Genomic DNA, 24,246 nt, shown 5'->3' with positions numbered 1-24,246 from the left:
GTTTTCTGGAGGCTATCAGATTCACTTATGTTATTACAATGCCTGGACAAGAGTGTCAAATGTGGTTGCCAAAGGTTAAACATCCACAGACCAACTCACTATGTATTGAATTCAACAACTGTCTTCACACTGATTTAAAATGGAAACTGCACTGAGTGATTTTGCTCAAGAGATGCTGAATAATCACAACTTACATGAAATCACCAGATGTCTGAGTGGTCAGTACTTCTGGAAACCAGGTCACATATTTGAAAGCCCAATAATGAATTCAGAAACTAAATTTAGGCACATATGTTGGAAAACTGTTGATGTGCACAAACACCAGTACAGGTCTCAGACCACGCTTTCAGGCAGATGGCAGCGACTGTCCCTTCCTGACTCCACTTGACAGCCAAATGTAAAGAGCAGTACTGAGCTGGCTCCAGAGGGATTTGCTTCTCTGTCCTTCAGCATGAGAGCCAGTGAGAAGAAACAATCTATCAACCAGGTATCCTGACAGATGCTTAAAAACCCATGAAGATTCCAAGATGGAAGAGTAACTGCCATTCCTTGTGATTCCTTGTGTTTTCTTTCTAGAGAGCATTCTGATTATGATAACAGCATTCATCACTGATATTTCTCAGCACAGTGCAACTCTTTTATACCTACAGAATTGGAATATCTATCTAGAACATCTCTCTAGCTATTCTGTAATACCCTCTGAATGAAAAGGCATCAATCTAGTTTCCCTGCTCTTTGCATCAAGTCAATACTAAAGTGAAAAGTTAATGCTTGGAGTAAATAATGTGTAGTAGCATATTTTTGATTTTTTTTTTGGTGGTTTTATGACATATATGTGCCTAGAGGTTTTTTATTATTGTGAAAGTGCAGTGATCCCACAGCTGGGTAAATAATAGGACAAATAAAAGGATTTAAACTGTAATGTGAAATGCACATTAGGGAGTCTTAAGAAGTGGTGCAAAAAGATGCTGACAGCAGATTCCAGTGGTATCTTTTTGTTACAGTGTTTACTTAAACCAGCAGATTATATCTAATCTGCTAAATATAATCTATTGCTAATAACATATTTAGGATATCTGCTCCCTAACACAGATATAGGAGATTATTACAGAGTACAATAAGGTAAAGCACATTTTTTGATCCAAAAAAAATTAGCATCAGAGAGTATAGTTTTCATAATGGATTATTTAATCTGTAATTTAAATAGCCAAGTTACTTTGGAGTAAAATGTAAAGAAGCTGCAAATGGAATACTTCTGTGTAATATGGAAATTGTATATATATATAAAAATTATATTTATTATACATGTATACTTCTATATTTATATCTACTTATATATTTACATACACATACCTATTTTTATATATACTTACTATTATATATATACACACATATATAGGGCTGGTTGTAACAGAATACTTGGTAAAAGGACAATTCAAAATTTTCTTGGGTGTGTGGGAATTAGTCTGTCACTCACTCCCACACACCTGACAGAAAGCTGGCCTCTTTAAAGTCAATTTTGTAATTTCTATACACCTTGAACTCTTAAATAGGATTTTCCAGTTTAACAATTTCTCCCTGTGAATATAATGATTGATCTTCTTTAAAAAGAAAAAATAAGAAAATTTAAAGGAAATTGCATGTAATTTCTATGCAAACTAGAACAGTTGAAGTGAGCCCTGACAATATGATGACCAAACAGACAATTTAGATGGCTGAACAACAGGATCACTTTCCTACACAAACAATGCAAGTATTTCAACACATACAATGGCCATAAGTGAAAAAGAACAGATAACTCTAATACCAGTTATCTCACTTGTTTCGGTCATAATGTTTAGCTCAAAACCCAAAACACCAAAACACTTGCACAGCAAGATCAGAAATAGATCCTCCATGTAAAGCCTCAACCTGGGTCCAGTTTTTAACCTTTTCATCTCATTGCAAAGGATTTTTTTAGTGTTAGGTCTGTTGGGTCTCATTAGTTGCTTGTTGACAGCTGTATGCAAAGGACAAAGTCTTGACTCATTAGTGTTAACTGGAATATTACCATTGAAATCTTAGAGTGAAGAGTCCACTCTAAGGAACAAGATTTTATAAGTTTATTCTCATTGAGATGTTCTTTATAGGACATAAGATTCCATTTGTTTCAATGGGGTCACTTTAAAATGCTAGTGTTATTCCTAATGAAAGCAAACCCAAAATCTAACATTAAAGGATACAGAAAAGAAAAGAAAAACCATAAAGGAAAAGGTCAAGACAAAAACAACAAAGGCCACATTCTGATGTTTATTATATTAGAGAATGTAGAAATATTTAAGGAATTAATGTTTTCACATACTGTGCACCTTTAGGGTCCTGTGCAGACAGCTGTATGTTGCTGAAAATGTATTTACCAAGCTCTCTGGTCATCTAGTGCATCAGTCTCTGGAAGCCCAAAGGAGGCATGTTCTGCTGGCACTGGGATAGGGATAGGGATAGGGATGGGATAGGGATAGGGATAGGGATAGGGATAGGATAGGATGGTAGGTGATTAGGGATAGGAATTAGGGGATAGGGATAGGGATAGGGATAGGGATAGGGATAGGGATAGGGATGGGATAGGGATAGGGGGATAGGGATAGGGATAGGGATAGGGATAGGGATAGGGATAGGGATAGGGATAGGGATAGGGATAGGGATAGGGATAGGGATAGGGATAGGGATAGCTCTGGCACAGCTGGGGGAATCTGCCCACACTGCTGGGGAAACAATAAAAATCAGCAGCATATCCAACAAGCCTTGTTTGTACCTTCCTGCCCACCCATCCTGAGCAACTTCTCTGGGCCCTGACAGTGAAGAGGTTGAGGGCTATTTCTCACTGACTTCATGACCCTTCACTACAGCTGGAATGCTCTGGGACAAGGGAAGAGGCATCTCTATACCATGGACAGATATAATTTTCTTGGCAACTCACATACAGGTGTGAAGTTGATTCCCTGATGATATTGAAACAATTACAAATTCACCTCCTTACAAATAGAATGTAAAATCCTTTATTTTCCCCCACCTATTTAATAATAATAATAATAACAGTGATGATAACAACAACAAAGCCATCCCTCCTAGGACATGAGGAGAAACTAGAGATCCTTTATGTGATTACACTTAGAGCTTGTAAAGGTGTTTTGATACCATGGTGATGAACACAGTATAAATGCCAAGATAGATGATGGATCCAGCTGGCACTTCTCCCTCCTCCCCCACACATCATGGTGTTCACCACAACAAGTTTATGATTTTGTCCTAAAAATCTGTTGAGTCTTGTTGGTCTTTACAAATTTACTTGCAGAAACCACAAAATGCTCTCTTTACTTTGATTTACTTTACCTTGATTTAGTCTAAACTGTATAAGAGGTGCACAAATTTTTTCAGAAATGACACTCATGCGGCCTATTATTCTCTTGAAAAAACCCTCCCCTAAACCCTAGCTGATAAATAAATGTGAGTTCCCCTTCTTGGTAAAAAAATATTTTATTTATCTGTCTGCTCAGTCATCATAGACAAGTTTTACCCAGAATGGTATTATTATATTTGTTCAGGTGAGATTTATTATTCAGAAGATCAAGCAGAAAGCCCTCAAAGTTAACTTCTAACTTGCACTTTTTCTATTTATATAGGATTTATTTAAGGATGAGGGATTTGAGGTTTTTTTATCTATACGATGAGATAAATACTTGCTAGACTAGGTTATGTAAGAACCCAGAAATATTGCAATTCTCTTTTCTCACAGGAAAGGTGTGAAAACTAATAGCAATCTCATTGATTCACAAAATCTTTCTCGAGATATTTACTAAGTTTCCAATAGTAAGCATTGCTATTTTGAATGTACAGATTCTCCCCAGTTGCATTGCCCAAGAATGTCATTGCATTTTAAACTACTTTGTGTCCTTGGTATTGACAAGGTGCTGATCTTTCACCTGCCCAAATAGAACCAGGGATTCTCAAGAGGAGGTGGAAGAACTGTTGTTGTGGGGAAAGCAGACACCAGTCCCCACATCTTATAAACCTCTTATTCAGTGTTTCCACTGAGAAATTAATTTTGAATGTGTTTCAGCTACTGAAATATTCTATCTGTTTATATACCTGGATGATTCCAAAACAGCTGCACTTCAAAAGCTGGATGAAATAGTAATTACTGGGAGAGTATTAGATGAAATTCTAATGGATCTAAACGAGGCCAGGCCTCCTTTCAGCCAGGGTGAATTTCACTCTTTATTTGCTTGAGTTGCAGAAATCTGATTAACCAAATTTAACCAGAACCAAATTAGAGCTTCTCAGCATAAGAAGAACTTGTGCTGGATTTCTTTTCACTGTTGCTTTCTGGTGGGTTTTGGTTTGTTTTGGGGTGAGGTTTTGTTTGTTTGTTTGTTTTTATTATTATTTATTTGTTTTGTTTTATTTTGTTTACTTAACAGAAACAATGAGAGAGGAATAAGCTTCTCCAGACTAATATAAGGAAGGAGAGAAAAAGAAAGGAGAGGTTCTTTGGTGAGCACAATATCATCTTGCTTACAGTTGTCTCAGAAATCCTAAATGTGAATCATTTGGACTTCACTTTGCTCTTCAAAACTGAAGGGGGAGAAGTATGAGTACTACAACACTCGATGTACTCCACTGGCTCTCCAGTCAGTGATTACTTGTTAACATTCAAGGCCTTTCTTCAAGGTTTTCACTGGAATACAATATAATTCTTATGGCATCTGCCACTCAAAAGGTCACTCTGAAAGCGTTTTGAGTTATGGAACTCATCTTGAAATGGGAGTAAGGAGACACCCCTTGAAAGTCTAAGCCTAAACACCAAAGCCTTGTATTGCACTTATTGATGTGATGTACCTTTTCCCTGAAAAAATTACTTCCATTCATGCCAAAATACTAAATAAAAAGGATTTGTAGGGAGGAGATGCCTATATAACCACCCATCTTACTCTGATTTTGTGTATGCTAATGCTAACATTAAAATACAGTAAAAGTAAATTTATATTTTCTTGCTATCACTTGGTAAATACCAACACCAATTGGCAACATTGCCATCCCTGTGAGAGCCTTGGCTAGGTTGTTAATATGCAAACACCACACTCTACTAGGAATGATTAGCTCATATTTTTCTTATCTAATTTCTTTCCATTCAGAAGCCCAAATACATAGGAATGTATCATGGTTTTGATTTATAACTCCAAATGACAGCATATACAGTGTGTAAGCCACAGCTTCAGTTATTAGGAAAGTATTCAGTTTCTAGTTATTTTAGTTTTTATTTCCTCCTAGGCAGTTATTATATTCTTCTTAGCACGCTGAGCTCTTCTAATGTTTAGAAATATTGTGGAACTGCAAAATGGCACAGTCAATTAATTCCTTCATTTGAATAATTAAACATTTTAAATACTCCCTCCATACCTTATGTTCAGCTATAGATATATTATTAATAGTAGCTTGTACTGTGTGCTGCAAGAGAATGTTAGGCACATAATTCCTAGAACCTGGGGAGGAGAACATTTCCTGACACTACGAATTTACCTACCCAATGACAAAGTTATCTTGTTCTAGTTCAAACATGTTTCACACTGCAGTAATTGCACCATATGAATGTTGTGCTTTTTTTTTTTCTAAATGAAAAATTCAGCACAGTCAATTATTCAAAAAAGTTGTTTTGGTTGATGAATCCATCCCACCATGTTCAACAAAAATGTTAATCTTGCCTCACTACTTTTATGCTGTTTCTGTCTTATCACTCATTCCAGTGCCATGGTCTACAAAGTAAGACCATGGCACTGCATAAATTCAAGACCATAGGTTTGTAGCCAGGCTGTCTGCTGTCAAATGGGTGTTGCCAGGATGTCATGCTTTAACATGGTTTGTTCCATGTCTGTGTGTCGAGGGCATCCCTACAGACAAATGGTCTCCAGTCTCTCTGCTTCTCTGCATTACACTGGGTAATTTTCCCCACTCCCAGAGCCACTCTGGAACAACAATGTCTCCACCATGTTGTTAAATGAGCCTGACCAGGCTTCCTAAGTAAGGTGTAAGTTTTGTCTGATTTTAAAGCCTGAGTGTCTCAAGCAGAAATGGATGGTTTATTTTGCAAGGACACAGGGTGAATTTGCTGCAGAGTAAATCTGTGAAGCACTGATAGCCCCGTTAGCCTCCTGTTGTACACAGCACACAGCTTCCACACATCCTCTGCTGCCTGTGCCTGCAACCAACTGGCAAACATCAAAATGAGCTTTAATGGCTCCAAGTCATCTGGAGAAGAGGCACTTCAGTTAATTTTTATATTTTGCCTGCTGTACAGGGGACGTATCTTTATTGTGATCACCCTTCAGCAAATGTAGGAATGTATCAATAAGACCAAGCAATATTTCCATGAATAAAATTTTACTTCTCCATTGTTTTTAAACCAGAAAAAATAATCAAAGAGCAGGAAAGCCACTTTTCTATTGTCAATTAGCCTGCTTTTATATGGTTGGACATTGGACTCTGTTACATTTGTAACAGAGGTTTGAAAAATACTGGAGCATTAAAAATGTGAAAGAACACCACTCTGGGAATACAGACAGTGTTTGCTGTCACTGCCTTACTTGTTATGAATAAGTACAACTGGAAGGAATCTGAAAAAATCATTGCAAACACGATGAAGGAGGACAGAAGTGAAGGGCTAGTACAAAACAGGTGGATTACATTTGCCTTGTAGGGCATGCAGTCTTGTCCTCATCTATTATTAATTTTAAAAGTAGAAGCTTTGTGGTGCATGTTATGTCTTGACTCATAAATCAGCCTCTGTGTGCCTCTACCTGTGTTCAGATTTTTCTTTATCTCTTTTTACCCAAGGCCTGTAAAACACCTACAGATCTTTAGACCAGGAACTTGAGAGAAGTGGAAAATGTAATTTATTGCTGAGATAATACTGTTGAAAAATGGATTCTTCTGGTTATCTCATACAATCATTAATGAGAAAGGAAAGGTCCTTGAAATTCTGAAAAAACAAAAGTGCTATACACAGCTGAAAGACAGTCCACACTGAAACCTAAAAAAAATCAAGTACTATTTAATTTTCAAATCACATTTCCTACAAATTAAACTAAGAGGTTTGTAATAGCGATAATTACCTATTCAGCATCCTTCATCAGTCTCTGAACTCATTTTCTTCAGTCATTACTTGAACAAAAAAAAAAAACCTTAAATGGGTCATTTATGCTTAAATTAATCTGTGCTTTTCCTGGAGTACCTCCTTTGTTCATCTCCAGCTTTAATTACTGAAAAACATTTTGTTTTATAGAAAACTGTGGCAAAATAGATGCATCCTTCATAGTCATCTATCTCAGGAAGTTCAGTGACTGCTATATTAGTGACATCACAGATGGTAAAGTCAGTTTAAGGATCTATTTCCCATGCAAAACCTGGCACACAATAGGAGTGGATACTAATGTGCACGAGAATTCTGTGAAGAGTTGAGGGGACATAAAACACAGCCTTAGCAAGAGATTGCATCAGCAGTTGAGAGAATCTTTGCTGCTTTAGAGAATGATTTGAGCAGAGAGTAGTGCCAGTCTGGGACCCACGAAGGCCAATTAAGAAGAGGATTTATTTGCCTGATTGATGTGCCTTTTCCACTTACACAGAGGACGTTTCAGTGGTGTCACACCTCACTCTGTAGCAGAAGCTACAGTTTTGCAAAGTAGTATGACAGTGGTTTCTCTTTCACAGCTTTTTTGTAATCACTTATTTTTTTCCTCAGAGTAATCTGATGTCCTTGTTTCTTTCTATCCAGTGTTATGTCTTGTCAGGTGGTGATGTAGGTGTGCTTCTCAAAAATATATTTGGTTAAAATTTCGGTGAACCAAAACAAAATTCCCCTTTTCTGACAGAGGATGAAATCTCTATAGAAGAAGGAAAGAAAGAAAAAAGAAAAGAAAGAAATAAAGAAACAGGAAGTATCAGTTTTTTCAAAACACCCGAACCTCTTGCATGTCACCTGTAATTTAAAAATTAGTTTTTCAGTCTGAAAAATAAATTTCTGCTTTGAGCAAGGAAACAAAGAGATTCATCCAGTACATTTGCAATGCATTTTGGGTTAAACAACGTAACAGTAAAGCAAGAATGTCCTTTTTGTACTCCTAGTTGAAAAAAATCTAAGTCCTCTGACTGTTTATTGAATTTTAATACTTGAAGGATTGCTGCTTCTTTGATTTATTTTTTTTTTTGCAAAAATAGCAACTGTGTTTAATGATCATCTGGGGTTTTATTTTTTTTTAATAAAATGTCACTTATCAGCAAAGAAGGAGAAAGGAATCTGAGAGTCATGCATACAGATGCATAAACTAAATACTGCTTCTTCTGCCAGATTTCTGCTTTTGCTTGTACATTAGTGGAAAATCTGTTTGTTTAAAATAAGAAAAGTCCAACAAGTCCAAATTTGAGATCAAGATGTGATAGAAAAACTCTTAAATCTGGATTTTCTTCTTAGACCAAGTCAAATAGTATATACCTGAAACCTGTACTACTCTAAAAACACGCAGATACATATGTGTGTATATAGACTAAATATTTATTTATATGCCTAATTCCCTTCCATTTGTGACTGGACAGATCTTGATAAGCAGCATGAATCATAAACTTTAGATAGAAGGCAAATGCTGTCCAATTCTGACAGGACGAATTCTGGAGAACATTTAAGTCACAAAGTTCTGAGATAGTTCAGGATGAGGTGACAGTCAATGACAAATTTTCTGCATAACTTTGGAAATGGGTACTTCAATTAAAGCCTTGGGTTTTTTCACTTAGCTCTAGCCCTTCTGGACTCCTACGCATTTTTTCTGTCTAGAAGTTTCAGTACAAACTCATGACCCGGACATCCATGGCTCTTCAGGAGTAGACACTTAATGCTTCAAAAATATGCACTAGATCAAATAATTGCTTGTAGTCTAGCTCTCTCATTCACTGGAGTCTTTACTGGTCATGACTTTCTAATTTGCTGGCAGTCCAGGTCTCAATTACTCAGTGAAAGGTGCAAGTACTCAGTGTACCCGAAAATGAAATCTCAGGACAGGGAAATCTAAAACCAGAGGCACCCTAAATAAAGTAGAACTCTTGAATATTTGGCAGCACACAAAATGAACAAAACATCTTAGAAAGAGGACCAGTAGCTCTAGATAGAATGTGTATCTGTGTCAGAAACTGGAATTCAGTGTGCAAAACAAATTGAGTTAAATAGTGTGTTTAACTCATTACATCAACTTTTATATCTCTCATAGTTACAGTGATTCAAGGAATATATTACAGGTTTCTTGAACAAATGGAGCCTGCCCACACTAAATGAGTCAGATAGAAATCAATTACATTGTAGACTCTTTACTGTGGAAATAATCAATGTCATCATTGTTCCCTTCCTAGCAACAAAATATTGGTCCTGGTCAACCAATCTTTTTAAGCTGGTTTGCACAAAACACTTTTAATGGTTTTTTGTATTGTTTTGTGGGTCCTTTGAAAATGGTATCAAGGCCAAATATTAACAGAACCTTTTTTTAACATGGATAGCACTCTTTAGTGTAGTAATTCATTTTCTGTTTGTATTGAACATCAAAGAAGCAGACCTTAAGTTTTATCATATTCTGTAATGTTTTAGGCTCAGATTGCCAAATATATTTGTAATGGCATAGTCATCCTGGAGTCTTACGCTCAGCAATGGAACAGGAGCTAGAGTGGGAGATAGATGAGATACTACTCTAAGTTTTCAGAACTTACTGATTTGTATCCATTAGCTGTTCCTGGGAGAAGAATAGGAGCTGTATCATATGCCAAACCTTCCAAAATGTTACATCTGCTGGGAATGCTGTCCTGTTCAAGGATTTATGGGAGCTGGAAAATGAGATTCATAGAAAACAGAAAATACATTGTATGCATTATTTATTTTCAGTGTGTGTAATTCCATATTCTTTCTAAACAAATACAGTTATGTGTGATCCTTTTTATATCACTAGGTTTTATCAATTTCCATTATTTTCTCTAACTTATCCCTCAAGGACTCATATATATCAGCACACACTCAAAACAGATGTTAACACTGTGTGTATTGTTTACACCTCTGATCTTCCTTGGATTCCCTGAATTCCAGATGGCACATAGTCATTCTACTGTATGGATAAGATTGAAATGGTTTGCTTTCAAATCTGCATATCTGGCTGTGCTTTGTAATTTTAATTCTAATGTCTAGACCAACCTTGTTATGTCCTTTTCACCTCTTGTACTCTTCCCATTTTGTAATTTGTTCTCATCTTGTCATTTGCTGACAATAGAAAAACGATTCCCTCCTTCAACCACTGCTTTTGATTATTTTGCTCCCCACTGAGGGTAGAGGGGGAGGCACCACCACAGCTGTTTATATGATTTGCTCAATAGAGACGGTAAATTTTTGCATCATTTTCTTGTTTTATTAATACTTAGTTTTATTGGTTCTTTATCTATGTCTCTCAAAGTGCATACAAGCTTCCTTTAAACTGCAGTAAGAAATAAAGTAGCATGTCTGTTACTGGATGTTTCAGAACTTCCAAGGTGTTAAGACCTGTAAGGGCTGGCAGCATGACCTAATCCATACTAGAGAAAGTCTTAAAAGATCTGGAATCCACTGATCTGCACTATTCTAATCACAGGCCTTATTAAAGCTAAATCTTATATAAGCATTTCCTTTTCAGTGCCTCAATTTCCCACTTTTTATCTCTTATTTTCAATGTACTGCATGGCCTTCCAGAATGATGTATTCTCCTCTGTATGTTCAAACGAACTTTATGTTAGTTAATATAAATTATTCTCAATTTATACTCTATAAATAAGACCAGGCACATGCTACTGTAAATTATTTATTCAGTGCCATTATATTCATGACACTTTGTATAACAAATCAAGTCCTAAGACAAAATTCTGCTGCTTTATCTAGGCCTCATCTGGAATAAGTCCATGAAAGTCTATATTAAACTAATATAGATCAGTAGTAACTTTAAATGATTTAGTCATAGTAAAATAAGTTTAGCTGTATAGTACTTGGTCCATGATCTTGGCTTCAAAAATGCATACTTCAAATTTGGCAGAGTAAAGGAAGCAGGAGAGAGCTGAAATCCCCCTCCTGCACACGCAGTCCCCATCCTCAGTTCTCATGTTTATATGCAAATGTCCCTTTATTTCTGCAGATGAAAACACTTCTGCACTCAGGCTGCAAAACCGGAAGAAAATGTGTTCAAATTACAAAATGGAAATGCCTTGTGGTATCCTCATTACAGCAGACAACACTCAACACTGATATAATATCAGAGGATTCCATCTGAAGAGGAGGCAACGTAGGCAGGCTGCGTGCTCACCTTCCCCATCACCTGCAAAGAGCTGAGCACCCCAAGGCTCATCCGTGACCCATCCTGCAAAGAGATCGAGTACAGTACTGACAACAGAATTTCGTGGAGGAGAGCCCCCTACACACGCCTGGGAAAAAGAGGGCTGTGTAATTACAGAGATTTAGATGAATCTAGAAGGTCTTTGAATCCACATCTCTGCCGGGTGTGATTCAATCTTTCAGACATGCATGACTTGACAGGAAAAATGGTTGCCTTTAGCAACACAACCAGGTGAAATGAGACCAAGGTGTGCTGATCACAACCTCAGGGCCCTGCGCTCCAGAACCACACTGTGCTGTCCTGCCAAAACACTCGTGTTCCTGCTACACTCCTTGGCCTGATCTTGACGGTATTTCACTTGCAAAATTCATCCCGAGCTTAGCTGAAGTCACGCAGCAGTCACATATTCTGGTTTATGGCTACTCAGCCCCATTAAGCAGATGAGAAGAAAATGGAAAAGAAACAGAAAAGGTAAAAAATTTCTTTGCATGATTGAGCCAATTGCTCTTATATTAGCATGAGCAGTTCCACCATGAGATTTTGATCACCTATGATGGTGTTAGGATATTTAGATGGGCTGCACCTGAGACTCAAAAATGCACTTTAGTTTTTATTTGCTTAATATACCACATGCTGCCTCATAAAGAGAAGAATTGACAAACACTACTTAATAAAAAAGACTTCCTCTAGCACTTTCCATCTAATGATTATCAAGCAGTTTACAAGCAGGACTGAAGCTGTTTTTATTTGTGGATAATAATACCCACATTTTACAGAGAGGAAAATAATCTAGCCATAGGAACGCATTTTAGTTGACAACATTAACCTTATCTAGCACGTCAGTGACAGGTTTCACACGATGAATAGAGGCACTCAGAGCTCTGCAGAGTAATCAGGTCCCGGCTGTTCAGCTGGGAAATCATAACCATGTTATCATTCCTGTATCGCTGGGTCAAAAAGGGACCGCAGTTCAGAAAGGATTAAGAAAACATTGCCTTGCAAGGGGTCACCCAGGTATTTCAGTCATCACCTGACTGTGTACCTTGGTACTGAGAAAAACAGAAGCCTTGTGGGCCCTGGTCACTGCCCAGCACTGCCACGGGTAAAGGCAGGGCCCGCCCGGGCTGGGGGCAGTGACACGGAGTGGGCACAGAGACACTGTGCCTGCGCTTTTTCCAGACAACTTGTTTTTCCTTTTCAAGGAGACGTTGCTGTTGATGTCCAACTTCGTGAGAGCGAGTAAACACTGAGGAAACCAGACCTGGAGAACAACCCATCAAGGTCCAGAGGAAAGCTGTCAGTGCTTTTAGATGACTCCGGTTTCCGTCAGTTCGCAGGTTAGGAACAAGCCGAAAGGGACGCAGATCTATTACTTTATTATTACTCATTGAAAAGCCAGCGCATCTCTGGGGCAGGTCCCACCCGCAGCCACCGCGGCCGCCCCCCTCACACGGCGGTGCCGGAGCCGCCGCGCTTGCCCCCGGGCTTGTCCTGGGAGCCGCTCGGGCTGTCCCATGGAGCCGCTCGCTCCAGAGCCACCAGCCCACCCTCCCTGCCCTCACACCGCCCCACTCGGCCGCCCCCTCCGCCCTCAGCGCGGCCGCCGCCGGGCCCCGCGGGGCCCCCCCGCCCGCGCCAGCGCCCCCGGCGGAGGCGGTGCCGCCCCCCTCTGCCCGGGCCCGGCGGCGGCGGTTCCCGGCGCGGGCCGGCGGGGCCGGGCGATGGCGGCGGGGGGGACGCGTTTCCTGCGAGCCCGCGCAGGACCCTGACCGCCTTCCGCCCAGTACGGCCAGCGCCGGGGCACCGCGGCGGGCACGCGGCTCTTGCCCGCCGCGCCGCCGGGCGGGAGGGGCGTGCGGTGCGGAGGGAGGCCCGGGGCTTCCCGGCGGCGGCGGGAGGAGCTGCCGCCGGGAGGGGAGGCGAGGGGGCCGGGCCGGGGCTCTGGGCCGGTGTCGGCGCCCGGAAGGCCGCGCTGGGGAGCGGGTGGCGGGGGCGGCCGCGGCAAGGGGGGGACTTGAGGCTGTGGCGCCCCGCGGGGCCGGACCGCCCGGCTTTGTCACCGCGCTCCGGCTCTCTGAGGATGCCGGCGGTGCCCAGCGCCAGAGTCGTTTTTAAATGCTTGTCCGTGCTCCTAAAGCGGACCTGCATAGCCTGTGTTGGCACCAGCGCTGTGCTGGCGTGTGTTTGTACCTGTAAGGGTGACCGAACAGGTTACCAATAGGTCACTGGTTTTGTTATTTAAATGAAAGGCAGTCGTGCAATGGTTCGCAAGTAGGGAAGGTCCCGCTTCCTGCAGGGAGGTCCAGCCTGTCTCAGGGTGCGGGTCAGCAGCACAGTTCCTCCCCTGGCCCCTCCAGGCTGTGCGGAGGCAGCACTGGGATCCCCTCGGCTGCAGCTCCTCTGGGGACGTGATTCCAGACTCCCCGGGTGAATAAGTGAGGAGGCCGTGCCAGGCCAGCGCTGGCACAGCCACCTGTGGCTGTGGCTGGACCGACAGAGGAGCGTGTTGGACAGCTCTGTGTATGTCACCTGTTGGGAAAATTCTCCCAAGGATGGAGGTTCTACAGTGTGCCAAGGTTTCCCAGGGGCACAACTAGCTCTGTTTTAAGAAATCTTTTCCTATTGTTGTGTGTGGAAGGTCTTTTATTTCCTTGTATTTATGAATTTCAGGTTGTGTTGGTTTGGTGAGGTCGGCAAGGCTATTCAGTCCCTACAGTTTTGTGGTATTTTCTTGGGTTTCGCTGGAAATATTTGGCTTTGCTTGTTGCCAAATAAAGAAAAATCACCATCACGGAGCATGTGAAGTATACGTATACAGTCATTCTGGCAACCTATTAATTGCAGATGGTCTGGTTGGTTTGGAACAGAATGCCTAGCATTTGCTGAGGGGACAGATGGCAGACAAGCCATCTAGTTATATCAACTGTATGGTGAAATTGTAACAAAAGGAATGTTCAACAGCAGTGTAAAAATTTCTGAATAAAAGCTTTATCTAAGTACTTCTTGAAAATTGCCATAAGCATGGAAGAAAATATGTCATTTGGGAATCTGTTTTCCAAGTGTGCTTCTTTCTACTGAAGTGTCCTTGTTTGGAATTCTTTAAATATTAATTGACGCTTTTCTTACCACTGGTTGTTTTTAATTTTGTTCAGGATTTGATAGGTGACTATAGTCCAGCTACTATCTTTGGGTGAAATATTTCTTTGTAAATAATTTACTTAGCCCTTTCTTAACAGACTAAAGTTCAACACAACTAAATGATTGGGGAAAAAAAAAAAACAGAACCAAGGGCTGATAATATTGAAACAAGATTTCTTGCAGTTTAAGATGCAGATCAGTTCTCTGTGTTTTGTTGCTTTCCTCAGTCTTTAGGTTTTACTCCTGTATAAACTTGTAGCTACACAGAGCATTCACTGCCACAGCTATGGCTTGGCACACCTTTTCCTTTTATAATTTGAGACCCATCACTGAGAGCTTAATTGTGTTTTTTTTCTCACTACCCTTTCTGCAAAATCACTCTTCCACACCCTGATATTTGTTCAGTCTGCTTTTACGTAATGTGGATGTTATACCTGTAACCTGCTCTTTGTTATGGGACGTGAATCAGGAGCTAGAGGTTAGTGACCTAAATTATCCATGTAATCAATGAGGCACAGTAGTAAACAGTGCACAAATACTCTACTTTATTGGCAAGAGACCTTTCTATGCTCTGGCTTTACTTTTGAAATAAATTATCTGTCTTTTCCACTCATGCGAAATTATGCTTCAGATGTCAACTACTTCTATTAGTATTTTAGTGAAGAAACAGCACCATATGTTTGGGTAAATGCTGTCTTCACCACTTCTCTCCAAAAGTCATGGGGTTATTTTGTTTTGGTTTGTTAAGTATTTTTTTTGCATGCTGTGCAGAGAATTCCTGTGAAAGTAGGTAAACACTTTTTTCAAGTAACTAACCAAGTGATAGTACTGTCAGTTTAACTGGTTTAGAAGTGTTTGTTTGAACCTGTCTTTTGCTAGTTTTATTTGATGCTTCCAAAACCTTTATCTGGAGCAGGCAAATAACCCGTGTTGCCAACTCACGTTCTCAGTTATGTGTGTGATTCTATGTTCCTCTGTCATGCCTCCCTCATTAACCTTTTGCAAACTCTTCAAATTTATTCAGTTGCTTCTCATATTTTTTTCATTTTACTGTGTTCTCTATTCCTTTCCAACTCTTGCTTTTTTGCCATTGCTGAATGTTGAGCTGACTTTGCTTTGTAGCACTTGCTAGAACTCTGGTAGTTTATATGAAGTTGGTGATGTTTTTCCCATGTGCACTATCCTGTACATTTTTTCCATTGAAGTTGGTCAGCTCTTTTGAACTGTCACTGTATAAGAAATTTCTTCCCAGTTCTTCACAACCAGGCATGATTCTCAGGCACCAAAATGGCTTTGTTTTACCAAATCTCACTTCCTCGCTATTCAGTTGCTGTTAGATTGTTCTGAAGTTGTTGAGCAGTGTAGGTCCCAGTACACATCCAGATGGGATCTGTGTATCTTGTCCATTTCTTTTTTCCTTACCAGTTTTCTGTGCATGCAAGGACTTGCTCTCATATTTCAAGACCTTAGGAGTCTTTGGTGAGTAACTCTTAGATGCCTGTTGGAGATCAAGTGGATCTCCCTTGTCCATGTAAAAGCTGTTGATTACTCTTTCTGAAGAATCAGTGAGCCCAGTAGTTACTGTCTTTGTTAGAGTTTCCATTCACTTGCCTGTAGAGATGCCAGTTTTGCAGTCAGTCATTACCAGATTGCTCAGGAAGCCCCTTTAAATGCAGGTGTGACAGTGGCCAGCTTCCTGTTCTTTGGTGCAGAGGAGCTGGTTTTCACTTTTGAGGAGTTCTAGGAATGCCACCTCATCTGAGTGGTTTCTTAGTGTTCATGTCTTTTTGTTGAATCACCTACTGGTATTTTGATTTGAGACAGGTCTGATGCACTTTCTGTTAGGAAGAATTCTCACGTCAGATCTTCACAGGTTCCTTCCCAATAAACGTGCAATGCAAAAACATACCTTGTTTTTTCTGCCCAACCTTTGTCTTTAGGTGCATCTTGCGTGTCTGGAACATCTCTTAACCTTGGTGAGTGTCTGGCAGGCTACCTGCTCCTAATTCCTCTACAAAAGGCTTTATTAGTGTTCAGATTTATGCTGAAATGTTCTTCATTTTTTTTTAGCTTGACTTCTCAGACTTTTGTATCTAACCTCCCAGTGTATAAAATCTTTCTATTTTCTTTATTTGGATGCTTAAGCTTTTGAAAGGATGCTGTCCTGCTCTAACTACCCTCCTTAAGGCTGTTATTTAACTTGTTTATACTGTCTGGATTCTTTTTGATTTTCTGAAGTTCTTAGTGAAAGCTGTGCATATGGTCTGAGCCTCTGGGATAGTGTCTTTGAATAGTTTCCATGCTGCCTTCAAGGATTTTTGCACTTTTTAAAAGCATCATAATTACATATAATTCGCCCTCCTTTGAAATTAAATACAACTGCAGTTGATTTCTTATTTTTTCTTGCTTTCACATAAGTGTTGGATCTTGGCACATTACGATTACTGTTCTAGAGCTCTTCAACAGTAATATTTTTGAGCACTGATCAGAACTGCTTCCCAGCTTGCATATTCCATTCCCAATACTGTCTCCAACTCTCATATGAATTAGGCAAATTTTTCCGTGGGTTTTGAGCAACTTTCTGTGACTTCACCTTGTCATTATGCAAGCCACCCCCCTTCACACCTACAGTTCTGGGCTGTAAAGTTTTTGTAATGAGTTTACATGTTAAATTTGGGGGTGGGCATAAGGCATGACTAGAATTTAGCATTCTGTAGCCCTCAGTACAAATAAACTGTGCCTGAGAGGGCATTTCTTACCTTGATAGTTATCTAAGAAGTTTGAAAGTACGTCTTTTGGAAATAGTAGCACTGGCTAATTTATGTGAGAAACTGTGTTCTGTCATTAAGTGTTTCTACTAGCAGAATTTCTGTAGTACATAATTTCTAAAATAATTACTCTTTAAAAGGTTTTATTTTCTCTCTGAAAATGTGTTTTGATACCTGTTTTGAAGGGGTTTTTTTCCCTGATGCGAAAAATTGCACCTTTCTCAACAGGTTGCCTTAGTCATTCCTCAGAACCTTCAATAGTCATATTTTGGTAGACCCTCAGGTGCACATGGAAAATACAGCTAAAAGAAATGCTCATTTCATTAGATGGAAATCTTTTGAATTTGGACATACAGACAATAATGATAGGGTTTTTAGGCCATACCTATTGATAATATTTTAATAAATAACAAGAAATTATTAATAATTCAGTGCAAGTCCTTTATTGGTTTTCAAGCTATTTCAGGACTGAAAGTAATAAAAACAACTTTTTGCTTATTGTATTGTCTATGTTGTATACATACTGACCTCACTTAAAAGATTCCATTTCCCTTCCTGCATTTAGGTTCTTTGGAAAACCAAGGTTGTGCTTCTTGCTTAATTTTACTTAGAAAAAGTCTCACAATTACACTCAGAGACAGCACAAGGCAGGAACCATGTATCTATTTCTGCTGTTCTCTGATCTTTCAGAAAAGTGAAATCGTTTCTCCTGACAAACCCAACATGACAATGAGGGCACTTTCCTATTTATTATTGCCCATGGCTTACTGAGCAGGCACTGGACATGTGTCCATGTTTATTCTCCTCTGACACGATGGCATCTAGAGAGAGACTATGGACAGGAGTAACTTTTCATAACTAATTTGTTTCCACTAAATGCTGCAGAGGGTAGAGGAAGAAGAAAACAAATATACTGTTGAAACCAATGAATGCACTTTTTAAAAAAATCTCCCCAGGGAAATGCTGGAAATCCCACCTGTACTGTGTGGCTGTCAGAGGCCAGTGGTTCCTGTGAGTGCTCTATAGATGCATGTTTGTGATCCTTGGAGATGGGGAAAGAAGAGAGAGGAGAACTAGGAAAAGCAAAAGGGGAAGAAATAAAGGCCCAGCAATGTTAGGTATTGTCCTCTAGAAATCGTGAGGCTCAGCTGAAATCCCACCTAAGTCCTTGAAGTGTCTTTTTGCCTGTGCTCACAATCCACGGCTGAGGATTTCTCCTGTGAATTGCTGCTGACTCCTTTGGTCCCTCACAGAATTAATCCTTAGATAAAATTAGCAGCTGGCACTGTTTTTCAGGCAATGCTACTAAAAATACATTGCATCGATCCTCTGTCTGTACTTTGGAATGCACGGGAGCAGAAAGGGAGTAGGAAGCTATTGAAACTGAGGCAGAACATGTCCTGAAGTTGGACATTCTGTGGCAATCAGCTGTGCAGCAATTAAGGAGGCCTGGGAACAAAACAAATTTGAAATAGGAGGTTTCAGTGGCTTAGTGTGGAAAAGCAGCACCAGAGACATGGTTTGTCCTTCAGAAATGGAAAGGGTGTGTGCATCAGTTATTGGAGAAGTCTGCTGACTCTTTGCTGCTTTTGTGTTTTATTGTTTTTATGGTAAATTCTGAAGTTGCAAACAGCTTCTGTGTTCAAGGGGATGAGCAGCCAATTTGCAGGGATTCTCAGCTCTGCTCAATTTTGTGATGGGAGAAGGCAGAAGAAATTATTGATTGAATCCTAATCTTCTATTGCTTTACCTAGCATGCACCTTGTGTAATACAACTGCCTAGCCCAGCTAAAAGCTTGAAAACTGAAACTCCTAGTGAGAAGGTTCCTTTAATGTTATTGTTATTCCCAGAGAAGCCATTGCTTGCTACATTTGAAGGGATGATAGTGATTGTAGCTGCTGTTTAACTGAAACCTTAAGGAGTAGCATCTAGGATGTGGATCGTGACTGGATGATTACTGCAAAAACAGCTGTTCCCCTTCCCACCACTTGCATCCAATGCTGTTTGTTAGTTCCTTCTGCCAGACTTTGGCATTCCCCTGGCATAGAGGCAGAATGATTTTTTTGAGCACTCTTGAGATTCAGTTGCAAAGACCAAAAAATGGCTCAGACAGATTTTTGTGGTGCCTGACACTGGGCAGATGAGTTTCCTTTGCATGGCCTAGAGTACCTGTTCTGCTTGGGGGGGCCAACAAACAGCTGGTGAGGGAGAAAAGTAGGGTACAGAAGTTTTGCTAAGAATTATCAGGAGAGGGTTCATTGCTCAGTCATTTAATTGTCAGGCAGAAGACATCTGGATCCATCTGTGGTTGTGGAAGGTGCTTTTACCATCTTCCACTTTGCTGCCCTCTCACCATATTGCCTGTTGAAAGAGCTCTCATGCAGGCCTATTCCTGGACTTTTAAGCAAAATTACTAAAATTGCACTAGTTGCAACACTTGAAACTTCAGCTGGATGGGTGTTATGCCTTGCACAGATAAGGAAAAACTTGCATAAACTCCTCTGAAGACAGACCAGTGAGGGCAGTGAAGAGTTATTTCCTGGGTGAGCTGAATTCAGAACAGGCTGAGGGGTTGGTGCAGCAGGTGCAAGTTTGCACTGGTAGTGCTGTACCAGTACAAGTCTCTTCATGATATTCTGCTTTTATTTATAGTACTTTATAGTAATTAAAGCACATTCCTGATAAAAAAAAAATCAAGTAGTAAGTTTAACCAGTGTCCTTATTTTGTTCCCATATACTTTTGTTTTGTGAGGAATAAAATCACTAAGTACCACTTGATAACTAATAAGCTAATGGAATTTGGTGTAAGTACTAGGGTTATTTGTTTTTAAATAGTGTTTCTAGTTGGACTGATCAAATAACAAATCAAAGGTAGAAAATATTCAACCTTACTCTTATTTTTGTAGCTACTTGATAAGTTATTGAATGCCACAGAAACAGCTATTGACTGAATTATTTGACTAAGACCAGTTAATTAAACTAACATTTTAAGTAAATGTTATTTATGGTAGCCCTGATTCCTGGATCTCTTCTGTTGTCCCTGCTTCACTTTTTTCATTTTATATTTTTCTTTCCTACAGGAGAATATAGCATATACCTTTGCATCATTTTCAGTTCCTTTCTTTTTTCACCTCCTATCTCTTTCCTTTTCTCCCCACTCTTCACCACCTCCACCCCTGCATCTTCTGTTTCTCTTTTCTTCTGCCACTTCTTGATTCTGTCTGTGTACTGAACTTCTTTTTTCAAATTCATCTTATCAGTCTCTCTCTCTGCCTCACATGACCATCGCTCACCCACTCAAACCAGAGCATCTGTGCACAGGCTTGGAAACATTCAGGTACTTGAAACCTAGACAGTTCCTGTATTGGCATGAACATAAGTCAGGAAAATAAAATATCCATGAAGCTTATATTAGAATAACCCCTGCTCTGGCTTTTCAACCTGTTTTGCATCAGCTGTGCATGTGCCTTGTCTGCTTGCCAGACTGCTGTGTGCTCAAGCATTATGTATGAAGCTCCTTGTTACCTGGGCCCTGGGCCAGTCCTGCTGCCTGTGCCTCCCCTCCTGGACTGCTGCAGGTGCTCCAGCTGCCTTTGGACAGACACTGTTCCCTTCCAGAAGGGGAAACACAGTCTGGCCATAATTGATACTTAAAACAAAGACTAGCTTTCTTTTCTGAGTAGTTTCTTTAAGAATAAATAAATGTTTCTGTATTTTACTTAGGCTACTACAGTAAAAATTCCTGGCTTGAGATTAATCAATACAAAACAAGTAGATTTTGCTCAGCGTTGATTATCAACACTGTCCAGAAAAGGGACAGGTGTTAAAAATCCTGCCATTTTGTTCCAAGATTTGGTATTTTTCCCCATTTAATGAGTTTGAGAATTGTGCCACTCTTCTGAACCAAGTTCCTCTTTCAGACGTTCCCTTTTTTCAGTTCCATTTTGTAAAGGTCATTAAGGATTTCTTATGCAAGCTTCCTTAACTGATTTTTATTCTATGGTTTTCCACTTATAAAGACTGTAAGTTGATTTCTCTGCACAAACAGTGCCTTTGATGCAGCATGTAAGCCGCTTTTTATGGCAGTCATATCTTTTCATGCAAGTCATAAAATAAAAACCTAAATTGCTTTGTGTCACTCAACTGGTTCCATAAAGCTTCTGTTGCAAACTCATGGATTGATGGATCATTTCACTTCTTCTAATAAGTTATGTAATTTTAATTCAGAATTGAAAGCTAATGGGTGGCTAAAAGTTTCTACCTATAAAATACGTGATTATTATTTCAAATAAGTCAATGCTGGTATATAAATAATTTTGTTTAGATATTAAACATTACTTTAACTGAAGTGTGGAAGCTTTCATTTGGCAAAATGATCTGATGCCATAGCAACAGATGGCAATTACAAGCAGCTTCTGGGAGTTGCCCACATTCCTTATCCCTCACCCAGCCTATCCATATCCTCGGTGCCAGGAAGGAATTCTGACCTCTGTTTTCCAACCTTCCTTGAAAGAACCATACCCCCCTTCTTGCAAAGTAAGAAGCTCCAGTTCTTGTGGAAGGAAACCAAAAGCACATTCATGGTGGACATGCTGCTTGCTTCTGTTACTGGAAGACCAGTTTTGCCTCAAACTGAATTTCAGATCAGATTTATGTAATATGGAAGTATATTTATGGATTAGATTTTAATTTTAAATAATTTGCTGTATCATTTTCTTTTTAGATTCAGCTGTAGATTAATGTAGTCAGTGAGTTTTTAACAGTTTAAATGCTGTTTAAAAAAACTCCAATAACAGTAAATGTATTAAGCCAAATACAGCTCTCAGAACTGAAACATTCAAGTTACAAATGAATGCATATAAACAGCTGGAGAAACCAGTGTGCTAGTGTTTGTACTTCAGTTCCAGCTTTTCCCTAAAGCCATGAGAACAAACAGCATTTAAATCCTTAATAATTTAAGGAAAAGTCTACTGGAACCATAAAATGTGAAACTTTTGTATGTTTTAATTAGTTAATTAAAGAAGCAATAATTTGAGTCTTAAAAGAATCAAATGAAATCTAACATTACACACTTGTGTTATGTTGTAGTCTTGTAGTTTCCATTTGCTATTTGCTGAATTCTCCACATACTTTTCCTGTAATCAGTCTGTAATTACTGTGTGGTATAATTAGATTAATATACTTTCATTTATTCCAACTACCCATTAGAGGAAAATTTTGTACTTCTGCCTTTATATTTGCCCTGTATGAGTGACTACAGAATTCTGTACTTCTGCTGAAGCAATGTCAACCTACTTAGGTGAAGAACAATCCATTTAATGATACATGGAAACTTTCATTCTCTTTTAAGTGTCTCTACTGCTTAAATTTTTTTTTCCCCTCCTTTTTTCATTTTAGATGACGAGTGCCAGTGGAAGGGGCCCTTCTACTTCATCCAGGGAGCAGATCCTCAGTTTGGACTGATGAAAGCTTGGACATGTGGAGACACTGATAATGGAGATGATGAATGGGGAGAAGAAATCAAATTAGCAGAGCAAGCAGTGCAGGCCATTAACAAGCTAAACCCTAAGCCCAAGTTCTTTGTGTTGTGTGGAGACCTTGTCCATGGAATGCCAGGTAAGGCAATAAAGTGCAGAATAGGGGTTGTAACTCCCTTTATATTTCAGATTGGCAATAAGGCTAATTTACTTTCCTTGAAGAATAGTCTTTTGTAGGAGTTGGTGTGCTTCCTGTTGTGGTGTTTTGGAAAAGAAGTGTGATTTCTGGATGATTCTCAAGATATTATTTCAATTTCTTCATCTGACTTCCCGTGTCATTCATTTTAGGGCTGTACTTTCATTAGTTAATTGCTTTCTTTTCAGTAGGAAATTTTCTTTGAAATAGAAGTCCTAAGAACACACATTCAAAGTACTTCTCCCTAAACAAATTGCTGTGAGAAGACAAATAGGGACAGTAGCCATTGGGAAAAAACAATGCCAGGAAAATAATAAAAAATGGATATGGCTTTTTGAGTACCTAAAATGAGTAAAGCTCAGAGAATTCTCTGGCTTTCTAATGCTTAATAAATTCAAATGCTTCAATATTTAAATTTTTTTAAATGCTGAAAGTCAAGGAATTCAAGTTTTAACAGTTCTCTCCTGTTGCTGTGGGAGTTTGAGCTCAGTGTGTTTCTGCATACACTCAGGAAGAGCAACAGACCATCTAGAAAGGTGAGTTACAAAGTTTGACAGCTACAACTTTAAAACAGATTGGTGGTATTATCTATGTGAAGAAGAGAAGTACTTTTCTTGGAAGTGAAATAAAAAGTGATGTTACCTGCTGCCAGCTGGTGTGAAAAGGAGATCTAAGCAGTGTCTTACATTTCTTAGCCTTGATAAGAAGCAGAGCTGCCCACAGCCTTGGCTGTGTGTCTGGGAGCACAGCAATCCACCAAGGGACCTTGCAAATAGTCCTGTGTGCTTTATGTAACACTCTGCCTTGCACTCCAACTGCACCTGAAGTGCTGCTCCCCAGCCCTTGCTGCACAGCAACATTGGAGACCTTTCCCTAATTCCTTCAGTGTCCTGCAGTGTTAATTTTAAAGCTTAGCTGTCAAATTGATTGACATTATTTATAGGCTACAGACTTACTTTTGATCAGAACACAATTTTTCTGAAAGAGTGGGAAAGTGTTAAAACCAACAGATTTAAGCTTGATTAAATCTACTGTGTACCAGCTCAGTAGCTTGATGATAAAGTGTGCCATTATGGAGTTTTGTTGATTTATGTGCTTCCATTAATTTTGGAAGTTCAGGTTTAACCCAGAATCATAAAATAATCTCTTCTTAAAGATCATCTGTCCTTCCTGTAGCAGAGTTTTAAGAAATATTTTGATTAGAACTTTTAATTTGTGTAAGTGTTCCAAATATTTTATCTTCAGTATC

At 39.5% G+C, this 24,246-nt stretch overlaps 1 protein-coding gene across 3 annotated transcripts in view; it reads left to right on the top strand.

Moving 5' to 3' along the window:
• The first annotated feature begins 13,504 nt into the window (after positions 1-13,504).
• Positions 13,505-24,246, top strand: part of CPPED1 (calcineurin like phosphoesterase domain containing 1) — a 40,147-nt gene continuing 29,405 nt past the window's right edge. Inside the window, exons 1-2 of one of the 3 annotated variants that reach the window (XM_018067439.2) lie at positions 13,505-13,633; positions 22,721-22,940. In XM_018067439.2, the coding sequence (XP_017922928.1) occupies positions 22,787-22,940 (154 nt within the window). In that variant the 5' untranslated portion in view covers positions 13,505-13,633; positions 22,721-22,786. Of the gene's footprint in view, positions 13,634-14,978; positions 15,034-20,550; positions 20,662-22,720; positions 22,941-24,246 lie in introns of those variants that run through there. The other 2 variants (XM_018067436.1, XM_018067438.1) reach the window with 2 other exon arrangements.

The sequence above is a fragment of the Manacus vitellinus genome, unplaced genomic scaffold (assembly GCF_001715985.3).
Source record: "Manacus vitellinus isolate BGI_N305 unplaced genomic scaffold, ASM171598v3 scaffold_12_pilon, whole genome shotgun sequence".
Taxonomy (NCBI): Eukaryota; Metazoa; Chordata; class Aves; order Passeriformes; family Pipridae; genus Manacus; species Manacus vitellinus.
The sequence above is the reverse complement of the archived record's forward strand: the minus strand, read 5'-3'. Positions and strand labels throughout refer to the sequence as shown.